Source organism: Rana temporaria, chromosome 1 (genome assembly GCF_905171775.1).
Source record: "Rana temporaria chromosome 1, aRanTem1.1, whole genome shotgun sequence".
NCBI classification, from domain to species: Eukaryota; Metazoa; Chordata; class Amphibia; order Anura; family Ranidae; genus Rana; species Rana temporaria.
This window is the reverse complement of record NC_053489.1, coordinates 512,730,354-512,742,529: the sequence shown is the minus strand read 5'-3', so window position 1 is coordinate 512,742,529 and position 12,176 is coordinate 512,730,354. Positions and strand designations below refer to the sequence as shown.

Genomic DNA, 12,176 nt, shown 5'->3' with positions numbered 1-12,176 from the left:
CATACCCTCTGCACTCCTCCTCTCCTGTACACACTGCCCCCATCATACCCTCTGCGCTCCTCCTCTCCTGTACACACAGCCCCCATCATACCCTCTGCACTCCTCCTCCTCTCCTGTACACACTGCCCCCATCATACCCTCTGAACTCCTCCTCCTCTCCTGTACACACTGCCCCCATCATACCCTCTGCACTCCTCCTCTCCTGTACACACTGCCCCCATCATACCCTCTGCACTCCTCCTCCTCTCCTGTACACACTGCCCCCATCATACCCTCTGCACTCCTCCTCCTCTCCTGTACACACTGCCCCCATCATACCCTCTGCACTCCTCCTCCTCTCCTGTACACACTGCCCCCATCATACCCTCTGCACTCCTCCTCCTCCTCTCCTGTACACACTGCCCCCATCATACCCTCTGCACTCCTCCTCCTCCTCTTCTGTACACACTGCCCCCATCATACCCTCTGCACTCCTCCTCCTCCTCTTCTGTACACACTGCCCCCATCATACCCTCTGCACTCCTCCTCCTCCTCCTCTTCTGTACACACTGCCCCCATCATACCCTCTGCACTCCTCCTCCTCCTCTTCTGTACACACTGCCCCCATCATACCCTCTGCACTCCTCCTCCTCCTCTTCTGTACACACTGCCCCCATCATACCCTCTGCACTCCTCCTCCTCCTCCTCTTCTGTACACACTGCCCCCATCATACCCTCTGCACTCCTCCTCCTCCTCTTCTGTACACACTGCCCCCATCATACCCTCTGCACTCCTCCTCCTCCTCTTCTGTACACACTGCCCCCATCATACCCTCTGCACTCCTCCTCCTCCTCCTCTTCTGTACACACTGCCCCCATCATACCCTTTGCACTCCTCCTCCTCTCCTGTACACACTGCCCCCATCATACCCTCTGCACTCCTCCTCCTCTCCTGTACACACTGCCCCCATCATACCCTCTGCACTCCTCCTCCTCCTCTCCTGTACACACTGCCCCCATCATACCCTCTGCACTCCTCCTCCTCCTCTCCTGTACACACTGCCCCCATCATACCCTCTGCACTCCTCCTCCTCCTCTTCTGTACACACTGCCCCCATCATACCCTCTGCACTCCTCCTCCTCTTCTGTACACACTGCCCCCATCATACCCTCTGCACTCCTCCTCCTCTCCTGTACACACTGCCCCCATCATACCCTCTGCACTCCTCCTCCTCTCCTGTACACACTGCCCCCATCATACCCTCTGCACTCCTCCTCCTCTCCTGTACACACTGCCCCCATCATACCCTCTGCACTCCTCCTCCTCTCCTGTACACACTGCCCCCATCATACCCTCTGCACTCCTCCTCCTCTCCTGTACACACTGCCCCCATCATACCCTCTGCACTCCTCCTCCTCTCCTGTACACACTGCCCCCATCATACCCTCTGCACTCCTCCTCCTCTCCTGTACACACTCCCCCCATCATACCCTCTGCACTCCTCCTCTCCTGTACATACTGCGGAGTGGGTGGAGCTTCGGGGAAGTGAGTGTGGTAATTAATTAATAGCTGTGCTGCAAAGTGTCCCTGGAATTTTTTTTCAAATGTTGGCAACTATGCAAAGCGCCTAAAAAACGCCCGAAAAACGCCCCAGTGTGAAAGGGGTCTAACAATGTTAAGCAATGCTTGCATCTCAACTGGTCACCCAAATGACTTCAATGGAACGCATGCCTCTAACAGCCAGGCAGATGAGATGTAAACTTTAAACCAGGAAATGTATGCATGTCTGGTCTTCCTAAACAGTCTGAACCATACTTACTACGGTGCTAAAGTAGCTTACTCTGAGTAGCTTATGCTGAGTTGATGTTCTGCAAGTCCTTATGATGTGGTGAAGGAAGTGGGTACAGACCAAACATTGTGTAGGGTGGCATTGACTACAATTTTGCTTCTCTTCCATTGCAAGGAATGTTTATTGGTTGTTTTAATTATTTCAGCAGCCCCTAATTTTAACCACTAAAGCCCCGGAGGATTTGGTTGCCAAATGACTGGGCCACTTTTTGCGATTCGGCACTGTGTCGCTTTAACTGACAATTGCACGTAGTACAACATGGTTCCACAACAAAATTGACATCCTCCTTTTTTATTTTTATTTTCACAAATAGCTTTCTTTTGGTGGTATATTTTATTTTTTTTGCACTATAAACAAAAAATAGAGCGCCAATTTTGAAAAAAAAAAACAAAACAGTATTTTGTACGTTTAGGCTCCAATAAATATGCCCATTTTTTTTTTAAAAGCTATTTTTTTTCTCAGTTTAGGCCGATAAATATTCTTCTACATATTTTTGGTAAAAAAATTGCAATAAGCGTTTGCACAAAAGTTATAGTGTCTACAAAATAGGAGTGTTTTATGGCATTTTTTTTTTTTTGATGACTGCAACAATATGGCAGACAAATCAGACACTTTTGACGCTATTTTGGGATCTTTCACATTTATACAGCGATCAGTGCTATAAAAATGCACTGATTACTGTATAAATGCGACTTGCAGGGAAGGGGTTAACCACTAGGGGGTTAGGAACGGATTAAGTGTGTCCTAGGGAGTGATTCTAACTGTGTCAGGGCGGGGCTTACTGTGACACAACACTGATCAGCCCCGGAAGAATTGGCTGCTCAATGACAATTGCACGGTCGTGTGACATTCTACCTTTTTTTTCCCACAAATAAAGTTTTTCTTTTGGTGGCATTTGATCGCTCTTTTTTTGTTTATAGTGCAAAAAATGGCGAACATTTTGGGGAAAAAACACCCTATTTTGTACTTGTTTGCTGTAATAAATAGCCCCATTTTTTTTTTTTTAAAGCACATTTTTAGCTGACAATTGCGCGGTCGTGTGACGATGTGCCCAAACAAAATTGACGTCCTTTCTTCCCACAAATAGAGCTTTCTTTTGGTGGTATTTGGTCATTTTTTATTTTTTGCGCTATAAACTAAAAAAGAGCAACAATTTTGAAAAACAATGGGGTAATTTACAAAAGGCAAATACACTTTGCACTGCAAGTGCACTTGGAAATGCAGTCGCTGTAGATCCGAGGGGGACATGCAAGGAAAATAAAAAAACGCATTTTAGCTTGCACATGATTGGATGATGAAATCAGCAGAGCTTCCCCTCATTTCAGATCTACCCCTCAGATTTACAGCGACTGCACTTCCAAGTGCACTTGTAGTGCAAAGTGGATTTGCCTTTTCGTAAATGACCCCCAATATTTTTTACTTTTTGCTATAATATCCCCAAAAAATATATAAAAAAAAAAACGAATTTCTTCCACAGTTTATGTATTCTACATATTTTTGGTAAAACAATATTTGCAATCGGTGTATATTGATTAGTTTGCGCTAAAGTTATAGCGTCTACAAAATAGGGGGAAGATTTATGGCATTTTTTTATTTATTTTTTACTAGTAATGGCAGCGATCTGTGATTTTTTTTTTTTTTTATCGTGACTGATACTGCGGCGGATAGATCGGACACTTTTGACACATTTTCTGACTATTGACTTTTATACAGCGATCAGAGCTAAAAATAGCCACTTATTACTGTATAAATGTCACTGGCAGGGAAGGAGTGATCAATGGGTTAAGTGTGTTCTAACTGTAGGGGGGATGGGCTACCTACAACATGACAGAGATCACTGCTCCCAATTAAGGAAAGCAGTAGATCCCTGTCATGTTGCTAGGCAGAACAGGTAAATGCCTTGTTTACATAGGCATCTCCTCGTTCTGCCTCTCCAACGCAATTTCAGGCCGCAGGCGAGCATTGAGTTTTTGGTCACGCTTCCATGCCGTTCTTCCACTGTAAATCGGCATGTGGTTTAAAGTTATGCTATGTAAATGACGACAAGCACAAATAAAAAGTGTGTGTGTGTGTGTGTGTCTGTGTGTGTATATGTGTGTGTGTGTATATGTATGTGTATATATATGTGTATATATGTATATATGTGTGTGTGTGTGTGTATGTATATATGTGTGTGTATATGTGTGTGTGTATATGTATATATATATATATGTATATATATATATATATATATATATATATATATATATATATATATATATATATATATATATATATATATATATATATATATATATATAATATTATTTAATTGGCCTGCAAAAGTAAAAATGCGTATTAGGATATGCATAGTTTATTGATCTCCTTGCAAAAACTTTCTGTGGGACAGATGAACAATGCAAGGTTAGGATTATTGAAGTTTATGCAGGTCCTTATCTTGTCTCTATTTTTCCTGCACTTCTTGAGCTCAAATTTAACCTAGGAAAGATGGGCAAAGTACCACTTTTGCACAAATCTAACTGGCTGTCAAGTAGGCATATAAATGTATTTTCTATTTTATTCATCTGATTTCGATAAACAACCTTCTTAGTGTTTTTCATTTGCTTTTCAGTTGAAGAGATAAAATGGAAAGTCTTGAATATAACCAGCAAACTCCCTTTGCCGTTTATGAACATCTACATGTTTCTGCCTCATTTGTTGGGACACGAAGATGGTTTGCAGCCAAACGTGCTTTATGGACACGGCAGAACAGGAGGTGAGGCAATTGATGGCAACATTTCTTTTCTTTTTTTTTTTATTTCTTCATAATTTTAGTTTATTGAAAACATTTTCCCAACAAATATATACCATATATACCAATAATGAAACGGACCACATCCAAAACGAGGGACGGAGCCACAGGTAAGCATGACCCCCCCTGTAGGCAGATGTTGACATACACGGGTGAGGTTGTAGGGGGCTGAAAAAGTATGATGGTAGCCTGACTATAGATCTATATAGTGTTGCACTCACAGCTTGAGTTCTCCAGAGTAAGTGCATCTGCTAAGCACTGTATGTACATGGTAGGCATGCCATGTGGACATAACCCAATTTGTTTCAATGTTGCAAATATGAATACACCCAAATGAAAGTCATAGGAGCAAAGCTAAATTTTACACAACAAAACCCTAATTAATAAAAATGTAACTACAGGTGAGTCTAATTACACATTAAACAGGTTTCCAGCAGACAATTCATTATAAAATAGCGTTAATCCACTTTTGTTGAGAAAAAAAAAAACATTCCCCTCTAGGTGATCTATGTACTTTTACAGGGATTTTAACAAGCTTTTTGTTGCAGATTCCTACTTTTTTGTTCTGAAAAAATCCCTGTGTGTTTGTATCCATGTGTCTCCTGATCTGAACCCAATCGGGGAACACCTATGGGGAATTCTGAAGAGACAAGTTGAGCCTCAGGCTCGGTTCACACCTAAACCGGCCGTGGAACCCACAGGAACGCTGCATGTACCTGTACTCCGTTTCGAGGAAAAATCGGTGCCGAATCTTTGGCCCTGAAACGGAGCGAAATATGCACAGCGTTTCTGTGTAATCCGCTCCGCAGTTCCCCCGGACATATGTGAACCATAGAGAGCAGGTCACAATCTCCTGCTGTGCTAATTGGATGTGGAGAACCCCGCCTCACTGTCCATCCAGCATCCAGACTCCAAAAGAGGTCATTCTTGAAGAATGTAAAAATATGGATGTTGCAATATGTTGTCAACTTGTTCATTCCATGCCTAGAAGACTTGGTGATGTCCTTGCAAATCATGGAGGTTATACAAAATACTAGATGTAATAGTTTTTGTTGTGGGGCGTTTACATTTTTGCATCAACTAATTTAAGTAAAACTGAAGATTTTGTAATCCAAGTTATTTTATTAACCTTACTTTCGTGTAATGGAGCGAAACAATCGTTCTATTAACTGGTTAAGACCCGGACCATTATGCAGGTTAAGGCCCTTGCCCCTTTTTGCGATTCGGCACTGCATCGCTTTAACCGACAATTGCGCGGTCGTGCAACGTGGCTCCCATACAAAATTGGCATCCTTTTTTCCCACAAATAGAGCTTTCTTTTGGTGGTATTTGATCACCTCTTCGGTTTGTATTTTTTGCGCTATAAACAAAAATAGAGTGACAATTTTGAAAAAAAATGCAATACTTTTTACCTTTTGCTATAATAAATGTATAGATGTATTCCGCGTCTTCTGGGTATGGGCTGCGGGACTGGGCGTTCCTATTTGATTGACAGTTCTTCCGACCGTAGCATACAGCGTGTCACGAGTTCCCGAAAGTAGCCGAACGTCGGTGCGCAGGCGCCGTATAGAGCCGCACCGACGTTCGGCTTCTTTCGGCAACTGGTGACGCGCTGTATGCGTACGTCGGAAGGCTTTCAATCAAATAGGAACGCCCAGTCCCGAAGATCATACCCGGAAGCCACGGAGAACATCTATCTCTAAAACGGTAAGTACTGCATTGATTTTTAAAAAAACACCAGATTCTGCTTAGTAAAATTAGCCTCAATCTAATGTTAAATTTTTTTTTTCGGGTGAACGATTTTGTTTTTTAAAAAGTCAGCAGCTACAAACACTGTAGCTGCTGACTTTTAATAAGGACACTTGCCTATCCTAGGCGCCCGCGATGTCGCCCCCCCGAGGCCGATCCTTCGATGGTGGCAGGTCCCAGTTCCGCCATCTTCACTAAGGGAAGCAGGCGGCTTCACTGCCCATTTCCTACATACGGTTCCCAGAAGACACCGCATGGAGGCCAACCAGCCGCGGACTAGGAAGAGGCAGATTAGGAAGATCTGCCTAGCAACCACCATTTCTGGTAAGTAAAACATTTTTATTTTTATTTTTTTAGCATTTTTTTTTATTTAATTATTTTTAGGGTGGACCTTCGCTTTAATTTCAGAAAGTGCACTGAATAATTAAAAACTGTAATTTTGGTTTAGCATAATGCCTGTTTGATCAGGATTTATAATTTTTATGTTTTACTGCAACATTTATTGCAACATTTTTTGCTGACATTTTAGCTATTATAACAAAAATGATTATATATTTTAGCTGCTATTTTACATCTTCTGTAAGCAAAGAGATTGGTCAGTATCAATCTGAAACTGTCACATTTTTATCTGGTTATAGTATAGCCACCAATATCCCCTCATACCAGACAGGTAATAAATTCGAGATTTTCCTAGCTTGTGACGGAAAATATTAATTATATGAAGACAGGAGGCGAGTATCTTATGCATTATCATTCTTTAATAATGCCCATAGCAGAAATACAACTTTCAGTGATTTCAAGTACAAAAAACGTTTTAACTGAAGAAAAAGAAAAACTACAATACCCAGCAGCCCTCAGGCTGGGTCTGCCAATCATGAGGCAGGACAGCCGGTATATAAGGGGCTGCCCCCTTAGAACCTTCCTCTTTCTTGAGGCGAATCGGCAGGGAACCTGGAACAGCAAACAGTTCGAAACACCGGGGCCTGACAAACTGGAACTTCGGTACAGGATTCAGCCGACGGCATCTCGACTCCGGATCTGGAACGCAGTAGGAGCCTCCATATTCGGTCTGCGGTGAACTAAAACCCGTGGATCGAAACGGGAACATCAATCCCAATGGGGATAGCGAAAAAACGAACTTCCGGGACGTAACAGCCTCCGACTTGCGGGATGTGTGGTTCAACAGCCTAGAACAAGAGATAAACAACATCGTGATAGGGTTGGGTCGGGAGGGAAGATACTCGCCTCCTGTCTTCATATAATTAATATTTTCCGTCACAAGCTAGGAAAATCTCGAATTATATATCAGACAGGAGGCTCATATCTTATGCAAGTTCAAAGCTATAACCATGTATATATATATAAATGATAACAAATGAAACAACTACAAAACTGACATAGATATGTGTTCCTCCGGTCTGAAGCAGAATTGGCGGAAGATGATCGGGACGACCAGTCCGCCGCTAGCCGTAGGTCCTAGAGGGAGCCGTCCGAGGTGACGACCGTAGTAGCCACCGCTCCACTGGAGGAGAGGGCAACCAACGGGGTTATGTCAAACCCTGCCATTTCCATGACCGACCGTAGCCCTCTGGCTAACGTAGCCAAGAAATCCGGAAGCTGAGGTTTAACGTAGGAATGAGGAGTTGGGAGAATGCGAAGATCGCAGCGGGGCCGTCAAGGACTCAGAAGCCTGTATACAGTGGAGCACTCACAGTTGTGGGTGCGTGGAGAAGAACGGGTAGAACCCGATTGAGTCCCGTCGCTGTCCCACGCACGATGGAAAAGCCTGACTCTCCGAGGCGAGATCCGACACCTGGATATGTCCAACGCCGAGGCGCCTGACACACGTTTTGACGGAATCAGACACGAGAGGACAGTAAGCTTAAAGGACAATAACCTCAAGACAGAGGGAGATTGTCCCCCCAGTCCGAGCGCGTGGTCAGGACCTCGGTCACCTCCCAAGAGTGCTGAAACCTTGGGTGTGATGGGCGTGGAAACTTAAACGCCTTTCCCAGTTGATACACCAATGGATGTTTACCCACCGGTAGCAAGTCTACAAGGGAGCGGTAGGCTGAAATCACAGAGCGATAGACGTTAGGGGAGCTATAGGACTTCCTGGCTACAAAAGAATCCGCCAGATAGGTGGTCACTACCGGTAGACGCCTGTACGGGATCAACCCGTCGTTGATCATACCACCTAACCTAGAGTTCCCAGGCTGATCGAGATGTCGATCTAGTCCCGGGGCCAAGGCAAGGAGATCCCCAGCCGTACATGAAAGGTCGCTGTCCGCGACCGGCACCCCGAAACCCGCCATGCGAGGAGAGGAAGGATGTGTGCCGTGAGTAGAGGGCGCAGATCCCCGTTCGGACTGGCGAGGAGACGAGGGGAGTGAGGAAGCAACCTGGGGAGATCCACGGTCATCCGGAACCATGGTTGTGTCGGCCACCGCGGAGTGAACCACACGACTGATGCTCTCAGGTTCGTAATGTAAAGGAGGACCCTGAGGATCAATGAGAACGGGGTAAACGCGTAATGTGTCCCCAGTGACCAGGTTGGCGGAGGGCGTCCAAAGCGTGTTCCTCCGGATCCGGCCGTTGGCCGTAAAAGCGTGGGAGTTGACGGTTAAGACGAGAGAAAGGATCCCATAAGTGAGCGGGGCCAAGAATGCTGACCGGCACAGTCGGCAATCGCTGGAATCGGTCGGGTAACGAGAATTCCAATTTGCCACCATAGTGGGAATGCCAGGGGTGCATTCCGCAAGCGGAACGATGTTATGTCCCAGGCAGAAGTGCCAGAAGTCTTTGCCAGATCCGCTAGGATTTGGATCTGGGACCCCCCAAGCGACGGACGTACTGGACCGTGATAACGTTGCCCGCGGACCACGTCCCTCCTGTGGACGAGGGACCGCACCGAGCACCCCAGCCGAGGCGGTTGGCATCCAACTCTATGACGAAATCCGTTGTGGAGTTGAAAGTGGTCTTGCCGTTCCGTACGCTGGCCTGACGTAACCACCACCGTAGTTCCATCATGGTTTCTGCGTCCAAGCGGTTTCGACTGCCCAGCGAAGCCCCTAGCGAAAACGCAGGGTTCTGAGTCTCTGAAGGGTTCGATAGCGAAAAGGGGACTGGAAAAAATGGCCTGGATTAACGCCGATAACGAGCCGACCAGGCGAGTCAGTCCGCGTAAGGATACCCGTTGTTTGCCCGGCACGATACTGATCTCTTGCAGATGGTGGCCAAATGGTCATAGGTTGCCGAAGGGTCGCTCGGTTGGTGACCACCAAGAATCCCAAAACTCCATCACCTGAGATGGGGAGAGGATAGATTCCCCGTGGTCTATGGGGAGTTGTTTGGGAGGCGTGTTCGCTCGCCGGGCGAGGGGGGAACGAGCCATTAATAGTAGGTCGCTCGAATGGATAACCAACCTTACCCCTCTGTTCCGCAGAGTACCGCCACCGGGTTCAAGAAATTGGTGAGGTTTCCCAAGTTACCTCTGGGCGATAACAGCCACCCTTTCCTGGCCAGGAAGATGTTGCTGAGGAATCGAGGGAGGGAGCGGGTCCGCCTCTACTATCGCTTGCTTGATCCAAAGGTCCTGCAATTCGTTGTTTATCAGGGCGGTGTTCAAGTTTGAAAACCGAGTGGGAAGAGGGGCCAGGTCCGTGTCTGCCACTATAACTCTGATAGACAGTTACTGTACTGTGTTAGACTTATTAATGATGTTTGGGCTTTATCCCGGCTGGAATAGAGTCCTACCATCTAGAAATACGTGTAATCAGCGTGATCCCGAATAACATGCCCTCGGTGGTCGGTCCGGGGTCTGATTCGGTTAGGTGGGGCAGCTGCTGATCAAGTCTCATTAAGATTGATCGGCGGTGTCCTGTCGGGCACGTAGTGTTCGCGCATCCCAGGAGGCAACTGCCCGTTGGGCCCAGCCCCTAAGTTGGGATAGATCAATCGGTTGTTCAGCGGTGGTAGCCTGCTCACTAAGGCGTAGGATGTTGGTGATAGGTCCAAAAGATCTAAGACCCTGGCCTGTATGGTCCGAAGGACCTTTCTATTCCCTTCTGGGGATACTTCCCGTGTTTGGTGAGATACCTCCAGAGTATGAGGTCCACCCCGGGAGTTTGTACAATCTCATATGGCAATGGAAGGGGGTATTACGCCCTCAATTTGTTGCGGTGGGCTTTACCGACCGGTATCTGGGTCCAGTATAGATATATGTTGGGCCACCTCGGGTAGAGGTTCCCGGTCACCGGAGTGTGGATGGCAAATCGCCCCCGAATCGACACTGGCTCTCCACGAGAGTCCAATAATGTGTCAGCCTGGGATACAGGGTTGGCGTTGTCATGAAGCGCCATGTGCCCACTTCCCTAACAATCATCATCATCATCATCATCATCATCATCATCATCCTCATCATCCTCAGACTCAAAGCTGTTAGCCGCCTCAGACTTTGCGGGTGACTCTGGAAGAGTCCACGAATGGGTCTGGCTTAGTCCGTCTAACGGATCGTTGCCTCTGCATGCGCATCTCCCCGAGGCTTGGGGGTCGATAGGAGTCTGGGAGGGCAGTGGGTTGGCAGTCCTGGGAGGGTACTGCCTGGAGCATGTTATTTACTTCCCCTGCCGGGGAGTCGGGGCCACAGAACGTGGCGGCGTTTTGGGGCACCTCGCCCTTCTTAGGGGCGGTAGACCGTTGTCGGCTGGTCCGGACATAGGGGTTGCAGGCGGGTTGGCATAACCGACGCCATGGCCGCTGGACGGATCTACCGAACAATTTTGAACCCCTGCAGCCTTGTCGAGACTGGGTCTACTAGGACTGTGTCCACCACTTCAGGGACACAAGCAGGATAATGTCCTGTCGTCAGTTATAGGAGAGGGTCTGCGAACAGCACAGTAACACAGCATAGTACAGGAACAATGCTGTGGTTAATTCACGTATATGTATAATCTAATATATTTATATATTTTTTATAATTTATATATTTATTTGTATAATCTATTTAACTATTTGTATAATTTATTTATACATTAATTTATTTATATATTTGAATAATTTATTTATATATATTTATATATTATGTATAATTTATGTATTTATTTGTTAATCTATTTAATTATTTGTATAATTTATTTATATATTTTATTTATATATTCTAATAATTTATTTATATATTTGAACAATTTATTTATATATATTTGTAATTTATTTAAATTAATATATTATTTATTTGAAGCTAGATTCCAGGGGAATAAATTCCCAGAAACAAGAACCGACGATTAGGAGTGACAGGAGTAGGTGAGGGAAGATTGCCTATCACAAATGAAGAGGACGTAGTCTCGCGAGACTACGGCCTCAACGTGATTTGAGTAGATCACCGAGATCTACACCGAGAGCTCCGACCCATACAGCCGCACGCTCACACTGGCGTAGCGGCGATGGGGAGCGACATCCTAGCTCATGGGAGCGTAATCTCGCGAGATTACGTCTCCCGAGCTGGGATAGGATGACGCGGGGCCTTCAGGACACGCCCACACCAATCGCGCGGCAATAGCGCGATTGGTGGAGACAGGCCCGCACTGCCACGCCCCCCTCAGAGACGAGACGTTCTGAGGAGAGGGCGCGCGGCGTGCGGAGAACAAGACGGAAGGTAGGAAAAAGGCGCCAAGATGGTACACTGGCGCCGTCCTACCTTCAGTCAGAAACTGGGTAGAAAGTGTCAGAGCGCACCGGATGGGGTGCGCAACGGCCGGAGCCCGCCCGGGAGGCCATGAATAGAGTGCCCCAGGCACAGGGGGCAAACA

The 12,176-nt window shown here is 46.3% G+C and overlaps 1 protein-coding gene across 1 annotated transcript in view; it reads left to right on the top strand.

Moving 5' to 3' along the window:
- MGAT4D (MGAT4 family member D) overlaps positions 1-12,176 on the top strand; it is a 168,154-nt gene that overhangs the window by 41,820 nt on the left and 114,158 nt on the right. Inside the window, exon 3 of the mRNA XM_040331296.1 lies at positions 4,441-4,584. Within this exon, the coding sequence (XP_040187230.1) occupies positions 4,441-4,584 (144 nt within the window). The remainder of the gene's footprint in view (positions 1-4,440; positions 4,585-12,176) is intronic.